The sequence below is a fragment of the Panthera tigris genome, chromosome A1 (genome assembly GCF_018350195.1).
Source record: "Panthera tigris isolate Pti1 chromosome A1, P.tigris_Pti1_mat1.1, whole genome shotgun sequence".
NCBI lineage: Eukaryota > Metazoa > Chordata > Mammalia > Carnivora > Felidae > Panthera > Panthera tigris.
Genome location: NC_056660.1, coordinates 203,605,917 through 203,631,095, shown reverse-complemented (window position 1 = coordinate 203,631,095; position 25,179 = coordinate 203,605,917). Strand labels below are relative to the sequence as shown.

Below are 25,179 nucleotides of genomic sequence, written 5' to 3'. Positions count from 1 at the left end.
TTGTTCCTTCTCAGGTCATTCTGCTAACATTAGAACAGTAAACACAATAGTTTCTTTCATTGGAGTGAGTTGCGCAGATAAAAGAAACCTGAGTTTCCAACTGCGAACATGTGAAGCAACGTGAAGACGCCACGAGACTCACCGAGATGGAATCTGGCACAGAAGGGCCAGGGCCACGGAGCGGTGACATTTCCCGGCTGCGTGGAGTTCTTGCGGCTGCTGGCTGCCCGGGTGCTGCGTCTCCCGGATAGTCCACCACGCGCGGGCAAGTTGGACAACCCTCCACGCCCCCACTCGGCCGCCCCCGCGCGCACGGAGAAAACCCCCACCGCCCACCCCGTGCACTGCAAACCAGGCGCCCCAGGGTCCCCGCGCGGGGACCGGCACCGGCCACTCCCGCTCCTGCGCCTCGTCCTTCCCCAACAGCCAACCAGAAACGTAAGTGAAAAATCAGAATTAGAGCATTTTTTGTACACTTTTATTAAGAAAGCTAAAAGAAAATCTCCCAACGTCTGTGAAGGCCAAATTCTTACACTGAGTAATTAGAACAGATTACTAAACGGGGCGGTTACTGTAGCCTCGTTGTCCCAGGAGATTGCTCGCAGGGGAAGTCTCAGGGGCCCTGGGCGCTTCAGACGGGCGGCGGAGCCGCCGCCCCGGGGATCCGGGCCACAGCGCGTGGGACCCAATCCATGGAGCCTTTGAAAGCCGAGGGGTGGCTCGTCTGGCAGGAGGAGGACGCCGCTCTCAAGCGTCTTCACCGCGAACGGCGGTCCCGGCGACGCCGGCGCAAGGAGGCTCTGCCGCGGGGCGCCTCTGGTTGCTTGCGGGCCTCGGGGCATTGAGGCCGCGGCTGGCGGCCCTGAGCCCCGCCTCCACGTGCTCCGCTTCTGGGTCCGTGTCGCCAGCAGTACTGGTGCAGCAGCCCGCAGGGGCGACGAAGCAGCTCTTGGTTGAAGTCCTGGTCGTCCCTAGAGAGCTGGCCAAGCTTCGGATACAAAGGGAGCGGCCAGGGCCCAGAGCTCAATGAGTGTAAAGTCAGCGGCGTGCTGGGTCCCTGCTCCCGCTGGGCCAAATCCCAGGCCTGGCGCACGCAGAGCGGATGGATGTGCCCCATGGATAGCTGTGCCCCATTGCTTCAGCGGCCCACGGGAGGGAAAGTGTGCACAGACTCCTTTCTTGCAAATTTATACTCTCCTGGGCGCAGGGCATAGGCCCACAGGATGTTAGGATGGGTGGGGACGTTTTCTAAGGTGTAAATTGCCTCAGAAGTCGGAGCCCGATGAAATTAAGGACAAAGTCAATCATCTTGGATGGAGTTATCTGAAGTTGAATTGATTTTGTTGACTGACAATATTAAAGAGTGTTTGTTTTAAAAGAAAATTTGGGTAGAGGGGCTTGGTCAAAACAAGCTATTTACAAGGTTACTCTTTTATTTAGGAAAATCCTAGGGGCGACTGTGTGGCTCCGTCGTTAAGTGTCCGTCTTTGGCTTTGGTCATGATCTCAGGGTTAGTTAGCTCAAGCCCCAACTTGAGCTCTGTGCTGGTAGCTCAGAGCCTGGAGCCTGCTTCAGATTCTGTCTCTCTGCCCCTCTCCTGCTTGTGCGCTCGCTCTCTCTCTCTCTCTCTCTCTCTCTCTCAAAAATAAACATTTTTTAATAACAAAAAAAATAATTTTTTTTTTTTAAAAATCCCACGTGCCTGACAAGTTTTGGTAACTTTCCATCCATTGATTCTCATGGACATGCCAGCAGATTTTACCCAGATGGCCAGAGTGAGAAGTGGCTGGCTATCTCCGCATGAAATCACACTGCTGGTTAGTGACAGAAGTCAGATTCACACCCTCATCTTCTATTTGTCTGTTTCCAAGTTAAAATAGCTTCAGAATTTCAGCCAATATGTATGATGGGGAGGGGGTCAAGATCTAAGGATCCAGATACTGTTTCTGTTCAACGTCGGTCCATCATTTCTCTATATGGGACACTCAGCTAGGACCTAGCCTCTCTTATCGACATATTTTCATCTGTTGGTTGGAGATAAAACTCAACATTTTACAAGGTAGCCTTTATGATTAAATTGGATACAAAGGCTATGTAATTAAATATCCCTGGCAGAAAATAAATTGTTCTGTTACAATTACTATTTTCATTGTCATCATTGGTGATATGAGATAAATATTTTTATCTAAATATTATTTACTGAGATAAATATAACATCAATAAATAAAATATAAAATGTCTTTTTGTATGTGATTACTCTTGGTGGATTGCTTTTTCCTTCCTGCATCATATCTATCGTGAAATTGAATCCTATTACATCCTTCCTCAAATATTTCAGACTTCGTACATCCATTTGGTAAATTTGTCAGTGCATCCTAACCTACATTTCCTTGATCAGATGTTTATCTTCAATGTAACAAAGTCAGTTTAATTCCAAGAACATAACAAGCATGTTTTGAGCACCCGCCATGAGCAGGGTGCTGTGGTTGGTGCTGCACATGCAGAGTAGAAGAACAGGTTCCTGCTTTTGCATAACTCACATTTCAGGGGGAGAACAGAGTCACAGTCAAGAAACCATGGAGACACAGACAACTCTTACTCCCTGTGGTGGTTCATTTGGTGCCAGGAAAGAAAACTTCTAATGTTTGAGATGACTCCCACCAAAGACCGTCTTTTTCATGAGCTGAGGAAAAAAGACAATGGTAGAGGTAAAATGAGAAATAAACAGGAAAAAAGAGGATAGGCAGTCAAAGCTGAGAGAGAGAGGGAGACAGAGAGGGTTGGGGGTGGAAATAAGGACATAGTAAGGATGAAAACATGGACAAGAGAAGAAGCAGAGGGTTGGAAGCTCTGGTCAAGGCAGCTAGTATCACTAAGTCGAAGGAATTCATTGGAATAACATGGTATCTTTGCAGCTAACTCAGGGCATGGGACACAGGTACTCGGGACAGAACGCTTTGTTGGGCTGAGTCCAAGAATGGGACAAACATGGTTCAACATCCCTGTTCCCTTTGAAGGCTCAGCCTGCAGCTCACTGGGTTTGGTGGTGTAGAACCTTCCCAGAGAATTGTTTGAACCACAGTGACAGCTGCTTCCCACCAGTGAGGTTAGGGGGAGAAAGTCCGCATTGTAGATGCATCAGAAAGAAGCCTCTACAGTGAGAACCAGCAATGTGGCCAGACTGCAGATGATTAGCCCCCTTCTCAACAAAGTGGGGAATCGCCGGGATTCAGGCAAGATCTACTCATTATATTCCATTGAGATGTCTTAAAATCTCTTTTCATCTATGAGATCCCCATCTCTTTCAGTCTTTTCCCTTTTATTTTGTGAAGAGAAGCATATGTTAAGTATAGCATCTCCTCTGTTTTTTAAAGTTTCATTCATAAACAACCTTTCTGAGCATCAAAGCTAGGAATGTTCCACTGACCCTGTGTGTTGGCATGGAGCAAGTTCATCCTTCAATATCGGGCATGTGAAGCAGCAAGGTTTGCCTAGGTAGCTATTTTCTCAAGACAAGAATTAAGTGATTTCAAGAAGACAAGGCAGATGGGGCCCCCCGGGTGGCTCGATGGGTTAAGCGTCCGACTTCGGCTTAGGTCATGATCTCACGGTTTGTGAGTTCGAGCCCCACACAGGGCTCTGTGCTGACAGCTCAGAGCCTGGAGCCTGCTTCAGATTCTGTGTCTCATTCTCTCTCTGCCCCTACCCCACTTGTGCTCTGTCTCTGTCTCTCAAAAATAAATAAATGTAAAATTAAAAAAGGGAAAAAGAAAAAAGAGAAGGTGGAACATGCACCCTAATGTCCATAGCAGCATTATCAAAAATAGCCAAACTATGGAGAGAGTCCAAATGTCCATATATACAGTATTCCATAATGGAATATTACTCAGCCATCGAAAGGAATGAAATCTTGCCATTTGCAATGGTGTGGATACAACTAGAAACTATTAACGCTAAGTGAAATAAGTCAGAGAAACACAAATACCATATGATATCACTTATATGTGGAATTTAAGAAACAAGACAAAGGGACAAGGAGGAAAAAGAGAGGAAAGCAAACAATAAGAGTCTCAATTATAGAGAACAAACTGAGGGTTGATGGAGAGAGGTGGGCAGGGATTGGGCTAAATGGATGATGGGATTAAGGAAGGCATTTGTTGTGTTGAGCCCTGGGTGTTATATATAAGTAGTGAATCACTAAATTCTACTCCTGTAAACCAATATTACACTGTATGTTAACTAACTGGAACTTAATTAAAACTTGAAAAAGAAGACAGAAAGAATATTTTATAGACTTCACAATCATTGAAATTGATATGCAAAAATGTAGATGGATTTTAGAATAAAACAACTCCATTTCTTATCCACCTATACCAAAAATAAGTTTTGGTCTATTGTTAAGGAAAAAGGTAGCATGAAAGAATATAGATTTGTGAGAATGGTTAACAAGAACATGTATAGGCAGGGATTGGACTTCCTCAGTGAGAAAATCAAGGACAGTCTCTGCGTGGGGCAAGAGGGTTCCTTTTTCTAGGGTTTGGGGTTCTGGTCTTAGAATGAGGAGGCCTTGCCTACTGATTGCTGTCTTATTGCTAATCTTTTCGCTTTTGAGAAAGAAGTCAGGTAAAATGCAAGCTCCTTAATGGGGAAAACCACAGTAGAGTCTCTCACACCTAGTGCAGAAATTGGTGACAGCTGTGGGCCCACCTTACTTAATGAAGGGGCAGATGTGATTTGGAGCTTACAGGATATCCGGTTAGCACTAGTTATTGCATAGAAGTGTCTGATTCTAATTTGAACCCTTATTTTCCCCTATCAGTAGACTACTTCTAAAGGGGCTCATTTTTTTCTTGAGGGCCATAGGGTACCCTCAGCAATGAGATTTAAAATTTAGTTTAATTTTCTCCATTTTATATGATAATTTCCTGCAATCCTGTCAAAATTGATACAGCTGTTTGTCTTCAACCTTGTGTAACAATCCTTGGTGAATTGAAGGGATTAAAGAAGGGGCAGTAGAGGAAACGCATCTTGAAACAGAATAACCCTTTTGTTGCTATCAGTGCACAGACAGTAGTATGCTCTTAGGGTGACTATGTCCTGGCACACAGTGGGTGAGCAGCAGTGATGTGAGGGTTTCTTACAGAGAGGCTGGGAATGTTGGGGTGGGCCACAGTGAGGACTGTGATGTGATGGCTCTGAGGACAATATAGGAAGACATGAGAAAAACTCATGTTTGCACATAAACTTGACGTAAGTAACAATAAACGGGAAGGAAATTGACCCTTGGAGTCCATGTTATGATTAAATTCTAAGTCCCAGTTTCAAAACCAGGATAGGGACTTTCAGGCTCAGCTTGGGAAAAGATGCCAAGACTTAGGCCAACATCCAGTACCCAATTAACACAAGGGTTAAGCATAAACTTGTCTACTCCTGCAGACATATGGATGGGGAAGAGGGGAGCAGTGGTCTAAGTACGGGAGGGGTTGGATGGTGAATCCCACAGTAACGCACCAGAGGCTACTTCTTCCACTATTAAGCATGACAACCGTGAGAATATTACTATTTTTGGCAAAGCTGACTTTTTCACACAATTTTTGTTCTAGCAACTCATGCTGGAGTATAGTATATAAATTGGATTGCCACGCTGCATCAAATAGAAGACAGTGTCTTCCAATAAAGACAGAAAGGTGTCCCAAACAGTAATACCTGACAAGTCAAATTATTGATGTGTGTGTGTGATATGATTTTTTGGAGGGGAATGATTTTTACATATTTGCATTTGTACTGGTGTGTTTGATTTTGTATAAAACTATAAATGCACTCCAAGGTATCGATACTGGTTATCTATCATTTAGGAGGTTGGGAGAAGGAGGGGGGAAGTTCTGTTTTCACTTGACACCTTACTGTTCTATTCATGTAAAAATATATTTAAATTTTAACAGTAAAAGTATTTAGAAATTATTAAGAGACAAATAAAAGGATTCTAATGCCCATTTACTTTGCCTTTAAATTATAATAGCAAATATTTACTAAGAAGTTACTATATGAGAGGCATTATATTAAGAGGTTTTATGATCCTATTTCATTAGGTGCTGGTATTAAGTGAATTTTACAGGTAAAAAATGTAGAGGTGCAAAATTTAAGTAATATTTCAGCATGAGGAACTGCCAAGCAAATGTTTGGCTGAGTAATGTGCATCCCCATTGGGAAATCCCCCCTTTGTGTGCTGTAGTCACCCAGGCACTGTCTACTCTCTACAACGCAGGTGTTCACACATTCTTGACGTCTGGAGACACACGTTCAAAGTCACATGGCTAATGAGTGCCTATGCAATCTATTTAACTTCCCTTTTTTTCAATAAGGAAGGATTAAAATGATGCACATTTCTTTTTTTAATTTATGTTTTAGTTAGTTCATATATAGTGCAATTTTGGTTTCAGAAGTAGAATTCAGTGATTCATCACTTACCTACAACACCCAAACATACAACATCACAAGAAGTGCCCTTCTTGGGGCATCTGGGGGGCTCAGTCAGTTAAGCACCCAACTTTGGCTCAGGGCATGATCTCACAGTTCATAATTTCGAGACCCTAGCTGCTCTCTGTGCTGACAGCTCAGAGCCTGGAGCCTACTTGGGATTCTGTGTTTCCTCTCTCACTGCCCCTCCCCTGCCCACACTGTGTGTGTATCTCTCTCTCTCTCTCTCTCTCTCTCAAAAATAAACATTAAAAAATCTTTTTTAAAAATAAGTGCCCTTCTCAATACCCATCACCGTAAATGATGCACATTTCTTATAAGATATCAGGAAAATAATGGGAACTTTTACAACCAGAAATGGAAAGTATCCCTGTAAATGGACTCTAGGTGTCTAGATAAAGGGTCCTGAGAGCAGGAGCAGCCTCAACTGGCAAGTTATCATCTACTTCAGCAGTGATCCCCAAAAGCAGGCTTCAGCTTTCTGTGTCAGATAGCAGGGATATATCTATCCAGGTGTGAACCGTGAGTGGATGCTTGTGTTGTAGAGAGAAAAAGGTGCCTGGGTGGCTATCACTCATAAGAGTGGGGTTTCCCAGTGGGAAGCTCCATTACCCAGGCGAAGACCTAATGAGCAGCCCACAAGTTCACATGCCTCTCCCTCCAAACTGCACCAAACAGGGCACCGGTTCTTCTTAACTCTCCTAGGCAGAAACTGCTAAGACAGAGGATAATTTATTAGGGGATCTGGAATTTACACCATCTAAATTTACAATGTTACTTTTAAATCAAAATTCTGTGGGTCTCTAGTGCCAGGAAAGCCTTCTTGAATAGCCACTTATAACACTTTTTTTTAATACTCTCTTTATTTTATATTCTACCTGGGAAGTATAGTGTCACAATACCTAAAAACTACAAAGCTCAGCAGATGTGTGTGGGGGGGGGGGGCGGGGGGGGGTCATATAATCTGACCAAATGAAGAAAAAAAAAAATGTGAACACACTTTCCAACACTATCAGATCTCTCTTATCAATCCCTTGGTTATATTTCTGATCAATTTCATAATTTATTAGGTCAATATCATATATTTGAGCAGTGTTATTATCAGTAATTAAATCTTTCAATCAAAATGAACTCAAAAATTTGATCCTTCTTTTAAATTATCTATCAAGTATGACTATGCTAGTAGGTCCTCTTGGATAGAGGACTCTGAGATTGTTATGGTCCATATAGATCCTATTTGGGCCACAGAAAGTCACCATTTGCCTGCCCTCTGTCCCTGACTTTATTAATCTTGTTCTAGACTCAGAGTCCTTAAATTTGATGTTCTCTCTTGATAACTGCTTCCTCAGATTTTGTGTCGCGTTTTCATCACATTATTCTGATTTAACTTGAAAAGACACTCCCATATCTCTAATAATTCTGACTTTCCAAGGTAACATGGCACTCTCCCTGTTACCTTCTTTTCAATGGATTTGTAGAACATTCTTGATAGCACTTATTATACTAAAATAGTCTAATGCATTTATTTGCTGGCATGCTTACTATCTGTTCCTTCGAACAGAGGAAAAGTAGACGTCACTGAAAAAAAGAGAAAAATACCTTTCCTAGAAGGTTTTTTTTTTGTTTTTGTTTTTGTTTTTTTTTCCATTTTGCTTCTCTGAAAACACTAGTAAGCTTGCTATGGCCACCTAAATGCTAGCACGACCCAATCAGCAGACTCAACCAAAACCGCACTCAACGCAGTTCTGATTAATGTCATTCAGGAAGAGCATGTTTATATATTTCCTCTCACCAAGCCAGGCTTCCTGAAACAATCTGCACTGAAGGTTAACACCAACATCTGTTTTCAGCACCTTGTTTTCTAATGACTAAATGTCCTAGGCTAGAAGACTGCTGCCTCCTTCTCATCTCTCTTGGCCTCTTGGCCCTGACATATTGTTTTACCATCTACAAGCCTGAGGGATTGGAGATTCATCTGTCGTCGTGCTGCAAGGGTTTGGCTGTCTGCCTGCAGGAGGCAGGAGCCCTGCCTACTGCCTGCCCTGCACACCATAGAAGCCCGGGTCTGGGCCACCTCCAGCAGCTGAGAGGAGGCTCGGGGGAATGGCACACCTCCTGCAATGAGAACTGCCGGGACAGGGGGAAAATGATGGGGACTCAGAGATTTTGTGCAGTGAGAAGCTGGAAAGCTACCAGACTGGCCTGCCTTAGAGCTGATACTTGGGTTCCTCTGGTCCAGCATTAGCCTCATGGAGCCTAATACTGGAGGTCAGGGGCTGAATTAGACACCAGGGCAGGTGGTTGTGGAGAGGACTGCAAGAGGGTATCCACATAGGGAAGAGTCCCCAGACTTTGCCCTTCTCTAAGCCTACCTGGGTGGCTGAGCCTCAGTGCTTCCCTCCCCACCTGGGTTAGAATAATACCTGCTTAGCCCCATTGCTAGTCACTGCCTTCCCAGGATTCAGAGGCCCGGAGCCTATTTAGCCTCTAGGATGGCTTTTCAAAATCATGCCTTCCATTTTATTTCTAAGGGCTGCATAGTTTGGGATTGTACAGATGTACGATGATTTTTTTTTCTAATCTTTTACTGCAAAGCACCCTTGTTTTTATTTTTTTAATTTAAATTTTAGTTAGCATACAGTGCAATATTGGTTTCATGAGTAGACTTCAGTGATTCTTCACTTACATACAACACTCTGTGCTTATCATAACAAGTGCCCTCTTTAATGCCCATCGCCCATCTAGTGCATCCCATCTCCCTCTGTCAACCCTCAGTTTGTTCTCTATGGTTAAGAGTCTTTGTGGTTTGTTTTCCTCTCTTCTCTTTTTTCCCCCTTCCCATATGTTCATCTGTTTTGTTCCTTAAATTCCACATATGAGTGAAATCATATGGTATTTGTCTTTCTCTGGTTGACTTATTTTGCTTAGCATAACATTCTAGCTCCATCCATGTCATTGCAAATGGCAAGATTTCATTCTTTTTGATGGCTGAGTAATATTCCATTGTGTGTATATATACCATATCTTCATTTGGACTCTTTCCATAGTTTGGCTATTGTTGATAGTGCTTCTGTAAACATTGGGGTGCATTTACCCCTTCAAATCTCTATTTTTATGTCCTTTGGGTAACTCTAGTAGTGCAATTATTGGATCATAGGGTAGTCTAATTTTACTTTTTCAAGGAACTTCCGTACTGTTCTCCAGAGTGGCTACACCAGTTTGCATTCCCTCCAACAGTGCAAAAGGGTTCCCCTTCTTCTGAATCCTCGCCAACACCTGTTGTTTCCTGTATTGTTAATTTTAGCCATTCTGACAGGTGTGAGTTGGTATCTCATTATGGTTTTGATTTGTATTTCCCTAATGATGACTGATGTTGAGCACCTTTTCATGTGTCTGTTAGCCATCCAGATGTCTTCTTTGGAAAAGTGTCTATTCATGTCTTCTGCCCATTTCTTCATTGGATTCTTTGTTTTTCAGGTGTTGAGTTTGGTAAGTTCTTTATAGATTTTGGATACTAACCCTTCATCTGATATGTCATTTGCAAATATCTTTTCCCATTCCATCGGTTGCCTTTTAGTTGTGTTGGTTGTTTCCTTCACTGTGTAGAAACTTTATATCTTGATGAGGTCCCAATGGTTCATCTTTGCTTTTATTTCCCTTGCCTCCAGAGACATGTCTAGTAAGAAGTTGCTGCAGCCGAGGTCAAAGACATTGCTGCCTGTGTTCTCCTCTAGGACTCTGATGATTTCCTGTCTCGTATTTAGGTCGTTCATCCATTTGGAATTTATTTTTGTGTATGGTGTAAGAAAGTGGTTCAGTTTCATTCTTCTGCTTGTTGCTGTCCAATTTTCCCAACACCATTTGTTGAAGAAACTGTCTTTTTCTATTGGGTCCTCTTTCCTGCTTTGTCAAAGAATAGTTGACCATATAGTTGTTGGTCCAGTTCTGGGTTTTCTATTCTATTCCATTGATCTCTGTGTCTGTTTTTGTGCCAGAACCATATTGTCTTGATGACTACAGCTTTGTAATATAGCTTGAATTCTGGACTCAGGATGCCCTCAGTTGGTTTTTTCTTTTTCAGAATTGCTTTGGCTATTCAGGGTCTTTTGTGGTTTCATACAAATTTTAGAATTGTTTCTTCTAGCTCTGCAAAAAATGCTGGTGTTATTTTGATAGGGATTACATTAAATGTGTAGATTGCTTTGGGTAGTATCAACATTTTAACAATGTTTATTCTTCCAATCCATGGGCATGGGATGCTTTTCCATTTCTTTGTATCCACTTCAATTTCTTTCATACATGCTCTGTAGTTTTCAGAGTACAGATCTTTTACCTCTTTGGTTAGGTTTATTCTTATGTATCTAATTGTTTTTCATGCAATTGCAAATGGGATCAATTTTTTAATTTCTTTTTCTGCTTGCTTCATTATTGGTGTATAGAAATGCAAAAGATTTCTCCACACTGATATTATATCCTGTGACTTTGCTGAATTCATGTATTAGTTCTAGCAATTTTTTGGTGGAGTCTTTCACGTTTTCTGCATAGAGTATCAGGTTGTGTGAAAATAGTGAAAGCTTGGCTTCTTCCTTGCCAATTTGGATACCTTTTATTTCTTTTTGTTGTCTGATTGTTGAGGCTAAGACTTCCAGTATATGTTGAATAGGAATTGTGAGAGTGGTCATCCTTGTTTTGCTCCTGACTATGGGGAAAGTTTTTCCCCATTGGAGATGACATTAGTTGTGGGTCTTTTGTATATGGCCTTTATAATGTTAAGATATGTTCCATCTATCCCTATACTTAGTTAAGGGTTTTTATCAAGAATGGATGCTGTGTTTTGTCAAATGCTTTTTCTGCATCTATTGACAGGATCATCTGGTCCTCATTCTTTCTTTTGTTAATGTGCTGTATCATGTTAATTGATTTGCAAATATTGAATCAACCCTGCATCCGAGAAATAAATCCCACTTGACCAAGGTAAATAATTCTTTTAATATAGTATTGAATTTTATTTGCTAGTGTTTTATTGAGAATTCTTGCATCCATGTTCATCAGGGACTTAGGCTTGTTATTCTCCCTTTTAGTGCGGTCTTTGGTTTTGGAATCAAGGTAATGCTGGCTTCATAGAATGAGTTTGGAAGTTTTCCTTCCATTTCTATTTTTTGGACAGAATGACAGAATGAATGGGTATTCATTCTTCTTTAAACTTCTAATAGAATTCCCCTGAGAAGCCATCTGGCTGAGGACTTTTGTTTGTTAGTAGATTTTTTATTGCTATTTCAATTTCTTTGCTGGTTATGTGTCTGTTCAATTTTTATTTTTCTTCCTGTTTCAGTTTTGGTAGTTTGTAAGCTTCTAGAAATTTGTCCATTTCTTCCAGATCGCCCACTATGTTCGCATGTAATTTTTCATAGTATTCTAATTGCTTTTATTTCTGTAATGCTGGTTGTGATCTCCCCTCTTTCATTCATGATTTTATCTATGTGGGCCCTTTCTCTCTTCTTTCTGATAGGTCTGGGTAGGGGTTATCCATTTTATCAATACTTTCAAAGAACCAGCTTTTAGTTTCATTGATCTGTTCTACTCCTTTTTGTTTGTTTGTTTCTATATCATTTATTTCCGTTCTAATCTTTATTATTTCCCTTCTTCTGCTGGCCTTCTTTAGGCTTTATTTGCTGTTCCTTTTCTCCCAGCTTAAGGTGTAAGGTTAGGTTGTGTATTGGGAACCTTTCTTGCTTCTTGAGATAGGCCCGAATTGCAATACATTTCCCTCTTAGGATTGCCTTTGCTGCATCCCAAAAGTTTTGGACTGTTGTGTTTTAATTTTCATTTGCTTCCATGTATATTTGTATTTCTTCTTTACTTTTCTGGTTAACCCATTCATTCTTTAGTAGGATGTTCTGTAACCTCCATGTATTTGAGGGCTTTCCAAGTTTTTTCTTGTGGTTGACTTCAGGTTTCATAGTGTTGTGGTCTGAAAATATGCATGGTATGATCTCAGTCCTTTTGTCCTTGTTGAGGACTGATTAGTGACCGGATGTGTGATCTCTTCTGGAGAATGTTCCATGTGCACTGGAGAAAAGTGTGTATTCTGCGCTTTAGGATGAAGTATTCTGAATGTATCTGTTAAGTCCATCTGGTCCAGTGTGTCATTCAAAGCCATTTTCTGCTTAAATGCTCTGTCCATTGTTGTAAGTGGGGTGTTAACATCCCCACTACTGTTGTATTATTATCATTGAGTTTCTTTTCGTTTGTTATTAATTGATTTATATATTTGGGTGCTCCAAGTTGGGGAAATACGTATTTACAATTGTTAGAATCTTGATGGATAGACCCCTTAATTATGATACAAGGTTCTTCTTCATCTCTTGTTACAGTCTGTTGAAAATCTAGTTTGTCTTATATAAATATGGCTATTTTGGCTTTCTTTTGATATCCATTAACATGATAGATGGTTCTCCATCTCCTCACTTCCAATATGCAGGTGTCTGTAGTTCTAAAATGAGTCTCTTGCAGGCAGCATACAGACAGATCTTGTTTGGTTTTTTTTTATCCATTCTGATACCCTACATCTTTTGATTGGAACATTTAGTTCATTTACATTCAGAGTGATTATTAAAAGATATGAATTTAGTGCCATTGTGTTACCTGTAGATTTGGTGCTTCTGGTGATGTTCTCTGTTCCTCTCTTGTCCTTATTGCTTTTGGTCTTTTTTTCTCCCCTCAAGGAGTCCTCTTAAGATTTCTTGCAGGGCTGGTTTAGTGGTCACTCACTCCTTCAGTTTTTGTTTGTCTGGAAAACTGTTTATCTCTTCTTCTATTCTGAATGACAGCCTTGCTGGATAAAGAATTCTTGGCTGCATATTCTTCCCATTCAGTACGTTGAATATATCCTGCCACTCCTGTCTGGCCTGCCAAGTTTCTGTGGACAGATCTCCTGTAAACCTGATCTGTCTTCCCTTGTAGCTTAAGGACTTTTTTCCCTTGCTGCTTTCAAGATTCTTTCCTTGTCTGTGTATTTTGTGAATTTGACTATGATATGCCTTGGTGATGGTCAACTTTTATTGAATCTAATGGGAGTTCTCTGTGCTTTTTTTAATTTGATATCTGTGTCCTTCCCCAAATTAGGGAAGTTTTCAACTATACTTTGTTTGAATAAACCTTCTGCCCCTTTTTCTCTCTCTTCTCTTCTGAGACTCCTATGATAGGAATGTTATTCCATTTTAATAAGTCACTTAGTTCCATAAGTCTGCCTTGGGGATTTATTACCTTTCTTTCTTTCTTTCTTTTTTTTTTTTTTTCAGCTTCATCTCCCCCCCCCCCCATAATTGTATCTTCTTTTTTACAGATTCTCTCCTATGCAAATCTTCTTATCTATCCTCTTTTGTATGGCCTCCATTTGGGTTTACATCTGTTTTAGTATTTTTAATTTCAACCTGACTAGATTTTAGTTCTTTTATCTCTGCATAAAGGGATTCTCTAGTGTCTTCTATGCTTTTTTCAAGCCCAGCTAGTATCTTCACAATCATTGCTTTCTATTCTAGTTCAGACATCATACTTATATCTGTGGTGATTAAATCCCTGGCTGTGAGATTAACTTCCTGTTCTTTCTTTTGAGGTGAATTTGTACGTCTCCTCATTTTGTCCAGAAAAGAAGAAGGGAAAAAAACAAAAAGGGAAAAAGAAAAATTTTAAAAAACCTAGATCTTGGATGTGTGTGGTCTGTGTGTTAAATGAATCTAGATCTGAAATAAAATAAATATATATATATAAGAATTAAAAATAGTAAAGAAAATAAAAAAGGGATTGAAAAAAAGAAACGAAATAAAAAACCCATAATAAAAAATCACAGAATAAAAGTGAAAAGGAAGCTAGATCCTATTTACCCTAGAGCGAAGGTTTTGCAGCACTCTGTGATCAGTAGACTCGGTGCCAGCAAGTTGTTTGTGCTGGTCTCTAGAGGAGGGGCCTGTTGCACTGATTCTCAGGTGGACTTGACCTAGTGGAGATTCACCTGTTGGGTGGGGAGTTTGGTGTAAGCCGCTCTGGCCTCCACTAGGTGCCGCTGTTTTGCTTCCTGAAGGTTTCTGCGCCGAGGGGTGGGATGAACGTGGCGGGACCGCTCTCTAGCCCCAGAGCTCAAAGTTTCCGCACCCCCAACGTTTCGGGGAACCCTCAGAGAAGAGCAACCAATCACCCCTCTTGTGTCCCTGATTTCGGTCAGAACCCTGCATTCACCCTGCCTACGTTCTGAGCTTTTTTTATCTCAGGCGCGGGACTGGGTTTCAAAACACCCCATCTTAGGGACGGCCCCGGCCTCGACCTGTGTGTGACCTGCGTTGTTCCCCTGGAGGAGGGTATCACCCTGTTTTTGCTGTTTGCCGGGTGTGCAAGGAAGACGGTCCCACGACCAAGCAGCAGTTCGGAACTTAACGGCAAAACAGAGCAGAGAGCAGACATCCCAGCTCACTGCTCTCCGCCTGAGTCCCTGCTCCGATGCCTTGGAACAGCGCGGCACACTGGAGCCACCCTTTCTTCTTGCGACCCAGGGGATCCTCAGGCCATGCTGGCACTCCTGGGACTCCATGCCGCTTTGCCACCTGAGCACGTTTGAGCCAGGCATGTCCTCACAGGAACCGACTTCCAAAAGTTGAGATTTTGTGTTCCACTGCTTGTGATGGTTGGCGGTGGCTTCCCTCCTTTCCTGCGGCCACACCCAGTGCTCTGTCTCCACCAAGCAACCCTCTCCACCTCCTCCCTTCCAAACCAAGGACCCTTTTCTACTGGCAGACTTGCAGTTTTTGTTCTCTCAGACCTCTGATTGGTTTCTTGGGTCTTCTGAGTGATTTGATAACCATCCAGCTGCCTTCAAGGAAGGAGACAAGCTTAGGGTCCCCCTCCACCATCTTAACTCCTCCAGCAGGCTTGTCTTTCTAATTTCTTGCTTGTAAGAAGTAGAATTTCTGGGCCCAATTAATGCTCATTGAGATGTTTAATATAAATTTGCCAGATTGCCTTCCCAAAGAGCTTTTCAAACTCATTCCCAAAGTGAGTAACTGAGAATTACTTCTTTCTATATGTTTACCAACACTGGATAAATTCTACACATTACTCAGTGCTCCTCGATATAAATGAACTCAATCTCCTTCACCTATTTCACCCATTATCCCCCCTCCCCTCTGGTATTCATTGTTTTAATTTGCATTTCTTTGATTTTAATGAGCTCCCACCAGCCTTTCAGCCCCGAACCCACCACTCCCTTCGGGTCCTGACCACACCCGCCCAAAATTAAATCCACAGGCTGAGAATAAGGGGAAAAGGCTTTAATTGTCGTGTGGAACTCGAGTAAGATTAGAATTTGTGTCGATTCTCAGTAGCTCTAGAAGAAGTTTTTCAAGATACTGATTCCATGAAGAATGTTTTCTAATGTAAAAACCTGTAGGTAATTGAGGACAGGTAAAGTAAATAAGGAAGGTTCTCCACCAGAGACCTCAAGGTTCATCTCGGTCCGGCCAGTCCAGCGAGGAGAAGTCCACACAGACAGAATGAGGGCCCCATAGGGTGTCTCGGGCTCCTTCCAGCGCATCGGTTGAAGGGGCGCTGTGGGCCCCGACGACGATGCTGGAATTCTTTCCCTCTCCAGCTTCCACCTTGCTTTGAGCCACGGTTTTCAGCAGCTTCCGGGGACGGCCTGGGCTCCTGGAGGCGGTCCGGCCGTGGGTCTGGCCACCACTGCTGGCGCTGGCATCCCCTGGCCGGTTCAGGGTCCATCGGGCAACACGGTCTGTCGCATGTGCCTCTCGTGGAGGTGACTGTAGCTCCATCGCGGTCTCAGCCGGGACGTGAGGGTCTCGACAGCGTTTCTGGCCCCTCTCAAGCCGGGGACCATCTCCGTGCCAAGGGCAAGCATGGCTCAGCCTCCCGCACGCACCGGGGTTCCAGTCCCCGCACAACTGGGGGCGTTGGCAGGAGGGGCGGCTCAGCGCCGGGAAGTTATCCAGCGCCCAGGCCCAGGCCTGTTCTCGGTTCAGGCCCGGGGGCATGAGGGGCTCGGGACGTGCCCACCTGCAATCTTCCAGCGTGGGCAGATGGGGGTCCATGGCTTCAGCCTCTGACCAGGCCGAGACGTGCAGCCAGTCTGGGAGAAAGAAGATGCATCCAGCGCTGGGTGTGCCTTTTTATAGCGCTCTGTCGTGTGTAGGATCTCAGAAAGGACTGTCCTGATACTTGGGGCTGACCCTCATTAGCCTTGCAAATTACCTCGGAGCCGGATAAGATTAAGGAGAAAACTGCATCATTGTGGGCGGTGCTTTTCAGAGTTTGAAGGGTTTCAGTGATGGACTTAAGGGAGGAGCAGGGAGAAGGAAGGTCTTTGGGGAGAGAGGTCAAGTTCCTGGCTGTTTACAGTCGCTGTAGAAAGCCTCTCTCCTTGTCAGGCACACGTAGACAAATCACACTTCTCATGTCCCTTCTTTTAGAGTATCAGAGACGATTGCCTGGTATTAAAGATGAGACCCTGAGCGTTAGATGAAAACAAGATCATAAACGTAGTTTATGCTGGAGCTGAACTGAGAGTATATGTAGGTCAACGAGTAAAGAAGTAATTCGGTAGAGGTGGGAAAAGGAAAGTCCCATGCCTTCCTTAAAATTGTAATTTTTTAGAATTTTCCATTCATTTGCAAGTTTATAAAATTGTGACATGTACATTTCTGTCTTATTTTTTCTTTGTAAGTAGGCTTCATGCACAGAGCAGAGCCCAGTGCAGGGCTTGAAACCACACTGTCAAGATCTAGACCTGAGCCTAGATCAAGAGTTGGACACACGTAACTGACTGAGCCACCCAGGTGCCCTACATTTCTCTTTTTTAAAATGTTTTTAGGGGCGCCTGGGTGGCTTAGTCGGTTAAGTGTCCGACTTCGACTCAGGTCATGATCTTGTGGTTCACAAGTTCGATCCCCGCGTCGGGCTCTGTGCTGACAGCTCGGAGCCTGCTTCTGATTCTGTGTCTCCCTCTCTCTCTGACCCTCCCCCCATTCATGCTCTGTCTCTCTCTGTCTCAAAAATAAATAAACGTTAAAAAAAATTTTTTTTAATAAAAATGTTTTTAAGTTTATTTATTTATTTTTAGTAATCTCTACACCCAGCATGGGGCTTGAACTCATTACCCCACGATCAAGAGTCACATGCTCTTTGGACTGACCCAGCTAGACACCTCTGTTACATGTACATTTCGTCTGTGGTTTCCACTGCTGACATACTAACCTCTCATGAGCCCCTGCCACATTTTACCTATCTGCTGCCCCACAGTAGACACTCAGAACATCAATTACCCAACTTCACCACATATGATAGTCCTTGTGAGAGAATTTCTCTAAAATATATACCCATGAACAGAGTTATGCCATGAAAAAGTGCAAAAACCTAAATTCATTGAGTAATGCCATATTGTTCTTCAGGAGACAGGCAACACATACCCTCCAACAATAATGCCTGAGGATTACTCCATGCATGCATTCCCCACAAACACTTGGAATGACCCGATATGGTAACACTTGCCAGGGATTTGGTGATTCTGAACAGATCAACAGTAGTAGTAGTTGTGGATTCGTGTTTTCTGATTACTCTTTGGGACCCACTTTGCTCTGTGGTTCTAAAAACCATTACTGTTGTTCAGTCTAAACTATGTCCTCATTATTCCATTAAATTAAAAAAAATTATCCCCTAATAAGTTATTTGATGCTTCAACTATTTGAGCATATTTCATTTCTGTTCCTAAAAAGCATAAAAAGAATACAACAGTGATATCACATTCAACATTATATTTACTTATTATAATCTTTTCCTTTTAACCATCTTAGAAGAATGATTTAGACTTCCTTAATAATGTGTAAATATTGGAAGTTTTTCTTTCTGTTTTCAGGATATTTTAAGAATATTTGTTTTATATTGATCGTGATTTTTTAGATGAAACCATAAACTTTTAAAGAAGAAAAATTTCTCTCAATATTTCATCTTGAAACCTGACATCTTTCCTTTCTTACACATCCTTCCATCAAGAATGAAATAAGCCATTTTAGGGGTGCCTGGGTGGCTCAGTTGGTTAAGCATCCGACCTCAGCTGAGGTGATGATCTCCTGGTTCGTGAGTTCAAGTCCCTCATTGGGATCTGCACTGACAGCTTGGAGCCTGCTTCAGAATGTGTCTCCCTCTCTCTCTCTCCCTCCCTCCCCAGCTTGTGCACGCACGCTCTCTCTCTCTTTCTCTCAAAAATAAATAAATAAACATTAAAAAAAAGAAATAAGTCATTTTAATCAAGAATTTGAATCCCTTCTTTATGTGTTAGTTTTCTTAGCATAGGGGTCCTGGGACAGGAACAAGGAGCTTCTCCAATCCCCGTTGGCACAAAGTAGTCCAAAGATGGAATCATGCAGAGTCTGATGTGGTTAGGAGCTGAGACTGGTGCTGCTGGTAGGGGTGGAGGGTTGAGAGGACCCTGAAACTAAAGACCAAAGTGTAGCTCCCTAGCTAGAGCAAGCAAGAAAATTATCCAGGAGAAAGACTCCATGCTTAACCTGGCTCCTGCCTCAGCCTGCTCACAGGGCCTCTCCCGGACTTCTCTCTGGGGCAGGATCTCTTGTGACCAGCCGACCTCTGCAGGAGCCCACTTGGCAAGGAACTCAGGGCAGCTTCCAGCCAATATCGCTCAGGGAACTTAAACTTCATCTCAAACAAGTAAAATTTAGTTCCTCGGTTTTGTTGAAAGCAAAATACCATTCATATCACATAATTTTCTTATTTTAAAAAAGTTTATTAAACGAGGTTCAAACTCCTAAAAACAAAAAAACACAGACATTGAAACAAGAGCACGTATCTTTCGCCTACCAAATTGAAAAGATATTTATTACCCATTGATACTACCAATGACTGTCACATTGTAGGGTAATACATATTTCTTACACTGCAGTTAGGACTGTATTTGGTAGAGTAACACAGTGATCAAATTTACAAAGCACATATTCTCACACATATTCTCGAAAAACAAAACTTAAGTGGCAGTCTGTTACACACGGTGCACGAACAAGCACACATCTCCCCCCAGCACACACACAATCCGCCCACAAGATCGGCATGTTTATAGTCAAAACTAAGAGCTGGGAAAAGCAATAGGAAGTACGAATTAAGTCGTTGTAAACCCCCAAAGAAATGTATCTAGGGTAAATGAAATTGAGAAAGTTCATTTTGTAGGCAAAGCTGGCTACATAAAGGTATGTATATTATTGTTCAATTTCTGTGCTACATACTTACATACAGATATACTGTAACTAGAAAATTGACAGGTTCACAATAGCTTCTCAGAAACCTTGGGGGTGGGGCAGATGCGTGTTAGAATTCATCTAGTTGGGGAATTCTAAAGTGGCCGCACCTGCTGAGCCCGACACTCTTGCCTTATTGTTCGGTATTGTTCTCAAGGGAGAGTTCCCTCCCACCTCCAGGATGGAGTCCCTTCGGTATTGGGAGTTAAGGCACCTTGAGAAAGTCACCTCGCAGAGATGCAGATTGCAAATGAGCACGCCCGCTCCACAACCACAAACCCTCCGCTCTCAGCAGGGGGGCCGGTTTCTCAGGTCACGTGTCCAGGTCACGACGTCCCTCACCTTGCACCTCAGCGACCTTGAGGCAGGTCAGCTCGGGGGACGCTGGCAGGCGCTGGGCCAAAAGGCTGCAGAGAGTCGAGGGATAAGGGGCACTCGTTGGGCTCTGGCCGGCACCTGAGGGCCCCTGAACTTCCGGGGGAGTTTGGAGAGGGGGGTGGGGGAGTGCGGTGGTGGCGGGGGCAGAGACACGTGCGGATGCCCCGAGGGCTTCTGAGACAGATCCCAGCTCGGAGTGGCCAGGGCCCTGCGGCAGGGGCGTTTCCCGGCTGAGCTGAGTCCTGGAGGCCGCCAGCCGCCTGCCTGCTGTTCCAGGAGCCATCGTCTGCTGGACCCACCAAGCGCCACGCTGTACTCCTGGCTGCCCCCACTGCACCCCAATGCACCGCAGACCCCACCGCCTTCCCCGCGCTCAGCGGAGCCCGCCGGCCGAGGGTCCGACGCGGGAACCGTCACCAGCCACCCGCACCCCTGCGCCTCGTCGCTCCCTGGCAGACGAACCGGGGACACGCGGGAGAAATAAAGACTTTGGCGTTGTTCCTGGTCAGTGAGTAGCGGAAAGAAAATGGTCTACGGACTCCGAAGACAAGGCTGCTTCCGTGGTTATCCTGCAAACGCACAGGTGTCACCGTAACGCCTTCCGTGCGCGAAGGATGGTGAGCGGAGAAGGGTCTCGGCAGAAATCTCAGGGCTCCTTGGTGGCCAGGGGCGTCTGGGCCACAGCGCTTCGGATCCAGTGCCTTGGGACGTGCGGTGGTGGCTCCTGGGGTCAGGAACAGGGCGACCCTCTGAGGGGTCCCCACCGTCAGAGGCCTCGGGCTCCTCTCGTGGGTCCCGGAGAGAGGCGACCCCCGCCGCGGGAGGCTGCGGGGGCGGGCGGCGGCCTGGCTCCTGGCTGGCGTCCGGCTGACGCGGGGCGCCTCTGGCTCCTAGGGGGTTTCCTGGTGGGGGGCGGACGTCCTGGGTCATGTCTTCCAGGCTCTGCAAGTGTCGGTTACCGGAGCAGCGCCAGCGCAGAAGCCCACGGGGACTGGAAAGCGTTTTTTCCCAGGGGAAGTCTTGGCGGTCCCATGAGAGCCCTTCCAGGTCCCGAGAGAAGGGAGTGGCTGAGCTCAGGGTGGTGGTGCACTCAGCTCACACCAGATAATTGCATCAAAAGACCTGATGATATTCATACAAAACCCAATCACCTTGGATGAAATTATCCAGGATCAAATTCTCTTCGTGATAGATTGAATTGGGTTTGACAATAAAAAGGACTAGTGCACCTGAGAAAAGAAAACTGGGGGGGGACACTGGTTTGTAATGTTGGAATGGACACAGAAACCTAGGTTTCCAGGCTGAACACTCTGAATGGGGGGAGTGACAAGGGAATTTGTGACGTGAAGGAGGTTGCAAGGGTGGTGAGCCAGTTCTTACATTGGACTTTCACTTCCCAGTGTTGCCTTCTCCTGGTGATTGCTCAATTCCAAGGACCTCAGACTGTGTTTGGACCGGTGTTTCTCCCAGAAGCTGCAGAAACTGGACGGCTTGGGTGAAGGGGAAGTTCTCCTCAGCAGATTATCTCACCTCTCTAGGCCTCCTTTTGTCATCTGTGAAATGGGGACAAATCACCTCTCCTTACAAGGTAGCTGGAGCAGTGCAAGCGTGCACATCCATGAATTTAATTTGCTCAATTATTACTGTGATTATCATCATTCTCAATATTATCATGGGTAGAATTATAATCTTAATGAGAACAAATGTTAAATACTGCCTCTGGGGGAATTTTCTTTCTCTAAATGGATTATGTTTTTCCTTAGTATATCATGTCGATGGTGTATTGCATTGTAATACATTCCTCTTCATCTGTGTCTAACAACCTGTTGACAAAAGCATCTGTGAATACATTATAGATTTCCTCAACTAGATATTCATCTTACTGTAATAAAGTCTAGTTATCCCCAACACTTAGGAAGCAAATTTTGATATCCTTCTGTGTTCCGGGTGCTGTAAGGGGAGCCACCCAACACAAAGACAACCGGCTGTAGCTTTCAGACCCTACGTTCTAGGGAGACAGCAAAGACACAGTCAAGAGAACACAGCCAATGCTGTGAGCATCACCAGACGTATATTCCAAACATGATACCTCCCTTTAAAGTGAGACTTGTATTGTTTGTTTAATTGCAGGGGGAAAAAAATAGGCTACAGTAGAATAATAAATGAGAAATAACAAAACAAAAATCGAACAATAGACAGTAAAGATGGCAGATTGAAAGCTGTAGCTAGTTGAAAGGTTTATGGGAGCAATTTCGGATTCTCATAGCTGAGGTGAAGATCAGAACAAAGATACACAGAATAGGAGAGCTCAGCCTGGGTTCTTAGAAGGGGGAGGCCAAGTCAGAATTGTCTGAACCCAGTGACTGCTGAAACCCAAGGGAGAAGGAAGGCATAGCCGGCCTGTGTTACGGGTGCACCAGAAAGAAGTCGCTACAGAGAGAACCAGCAATGGCGTCCGTCTGCTCCGCATCCATTACCAACAAGGTGCAATATGGCAAAATGCATGATGATATTTCAGGGCCGGAACAAAGAGGTATCTGGGCTCTCATACTGGGTTGTAAACATTGACCTCCCTTTCGAATTCAGATGAATAGTATGTGCATATCATGGTAGAGATTTGCTGAATCTGACATTGGGAGGTCAACCAATTTTTAAACATATTTGGAATGTATCTTTTACGTACACACAGATAAACTGTGTCATCAAGTTTTGAATTATATTTATATATCTTGGACACCTTTTGATATGGTTCTAAGTTTAAAAATTTCATTTTAAATGTTTATTATGGAGAAATCCAAATATACCCATGGAGAAAAATAGTTTAATGAACCTTAATGTATCCGTCAACCAGGTTTTAACTATTTTTCAACGTTTGGCAATCTTATTTCACCTGTCCCTCACATTTTTACCCCAGAGTATTCTAAAGCAAATAATAGACGTCGTATCATTCACTCTGTCACTACTACAGCATCTAAAATACACCAGGACTTTCTTCATAATCGTGTTGCTACTATTACATTTTATAGTTCTAACAATAATTTTAGTATAATATCATCGGTATGTGTTCAAATTGCCCCCAGTCTTAAAAATGTCCTTTTTTCACTTGATTTCTTTAAATCGGGATTCAAAGAAGATCCACACATTACAACACATGTAGTTGATTTGCCTCATAAATATTTTTTATTTGTGGCAATTTACCAAGGCCTTTTTTCTTGCCTTTTATTGTTGAAAATGTAGGTAATTTATCCTGTAGAATTTTCCACTTCCTGGATTTGACTGATCTCTTCCGGTGTTAATTGTTCTTTTATTATTCATAACTGTATGAACATAAGATCTTGATATTTGTTAGATTTAGTTTGAATTTTATAGGCAAAAATATTTCATAAGTGATGCCATTTACCTGTTAATTAAAAGGTACATAATATCTTACAGTGAGATTAAGAATTATAGCTGGATTTAGGCGATATATGTTTGATCCCTCAGTTACATATTCTCCCATTAATGTGTTAATTAGTGGCATTAGCATCTGTTAATGATTATTACCTAGATCCATTATATCATGGGGGTTGGGGACATGTTACAAAATGATGATTACTTCATCCTATCTTTCACCTTCATGTATTAATAGATGTCTACTATAAATATGTACTTTCTCTTACTAATTGTTTTCTTAGACTAAGATGCAATTCATATGGCAATGACTGAACAAATGCTTAATTCTTTTCCTTTATCAATTTGCAGAGAAAAGGTATGTCATAGCAACATCCAGTGGTGATTAATAAATGTTCTGTTAGTTTAAAATTTTTTTAATGTTTTTATTTATTTTTGAGACAGAGAAAGAGCATGAGCAGGGGAGAGGCAGAGAGAGAGGGAGACACAGAATCCGAAGCAGGTTCCAGGCTCTGAGCTGTCAGCACAGAGCCCGACATGGGGCTCGAACTCACGGAGTGTGAGATCATGACCTGAGTTAAAGTCGGATGCTTAACTGACTGAGCCACCAGGGTGCCCAGTTCAGTTAGTTTTAAGTATCAGTATGAACACTGGTTTTCTGGTATATTTGATGAGTTTGATACTTACTGTTCAGTTCTCCCCTGAATAAAAAGACTCGATGCCCAGCTGTGAGGAGGATAGCTATCTGACAAACCTCCAGCTCTCAGCTTCAGCAGAGACTGACTCAGCTTTTGAATCTACCCAGCTATATTTGGAAGAAAATCACCGGGTCCAGCCCATCTCAACAGAAGATGAAAAGACAGACATGAATACTAGGAGATAGTGATCATTAAGGCCTGGCTTAAAGGCTACCTGCCCACTGGGAGAGGTTCTGAGCTCAAGTGCTGTGAAAAGAACATCCATTCATGAAAGCAATTAGGGTGTGAAGGTGGGGGGGGGGGGGGTAGGAACTGGGAGGGACTGGGAGTGCCATAGATTAGGCATTGATTATATGCAGAGGAACTCTAAATTTTTTCTTATTTTAACATATTGGGAATCAGGATATGTCTCACAAATAGTGCTGTTTCTAGTCTATGAGACATGTGGTGTCCAGATTGTGCAGAGCTGTTTTTAGGCTCAATATTATGTTCCATTGGTCTGTTGGTCATGTCTCTCCATTTACATCACTGTAAATGGCATTTATATCATGGAATCTATTCTTTTCCATAACAGTGGACTCAGGTGTATCTGTGAGGGGCAGAGAGAAATGATAAAGAGAACAGGGAAGAATATGGGCTCATTTTATTATTTTAAAAAATATTTACAGTTTATTTATTTTGAGAGAGAGGAAGTGTGCATGCACAAGTGGGGCAGAAGCAAGAGAGAGAGAGAGAGAGAGAGAGAGAATCCTAAGCAGGTTTTGTGCTGTTAGCATGGAGCATGATTGGGGGGGGGGGTGAGGGGGGGGCTCCATAAGACAGATCATGACCTGAGCCAAAATCAAGAGTCAGACACTTAACTGACTGAGCCACCCAGGTGCCTCCATGGGCTCATCTTGAATACACCTGCATTTATGCCACAACCC

At 43.2% G+C, this 25,179-nt stretch overlaps 1 protein-coding gene and 1 long non-coding RNA gene across 3 annotated transcripts; one reads left to right on the top strand and one right to left on the bottom strand.

The window, feature by feature from the left end:
* Nucleotides 1–142: 142 nt before the first annotated feature.
* Nucleotides 143–23,935, top strand: LOC122241031. Its single transcript, XR_006220952.1, has 3 exons — nt 143–438; nt 21,566–21,753; nt 22,526–23,935. It is a non-coding gene; the product is annotated as an uncharacterized LOC122241031 (long non-coding RNA).
* Nucleotides 15,795–20,776, bottom strand: LOC122241027. 2 transcript variants are annotated; one of them, XM_042995444.1, is made up of 3 exons: nt 20,628–20,776; nt 19,780–20,194; nt 15,795–16,990 (listed from the first exon to the last, which is right to left on the bottom strand). In XM_042995444.1, exon 3 carries the CDS (start codon nt 16,572–16,574, stop codon nt 15,966–15,968), a length of 609 nt encoding a protein of 202 aa, XP_042851378.1. In that variant the 5' UTR covers nt 16,575–16,990; nt 19,780–20,194; nt 20,628–20,776; the 3' UTR covers nt 15,795–15,965. The 2 variants fall into 2 exon arrangements, with proteins under 2 accessions (XP_042851378.1, XP_042851369.1); XM_042995435.1 differs by having other exon boundaries at nt 15,795–16,970.
* Nucleotides 23,936–25,179: the final 1,244 nt, after the last annotated feature.

What these genes read in the sequence shown, in the direction of transcription:
- LOC122241027 (XM_042995444.1), bottom strand. Translation starts at nt 16,574, where the DNA reads ATGGACCCCCATCTGCCCACGCTGGAAGATTGCAGGTGGGCACGTCCC.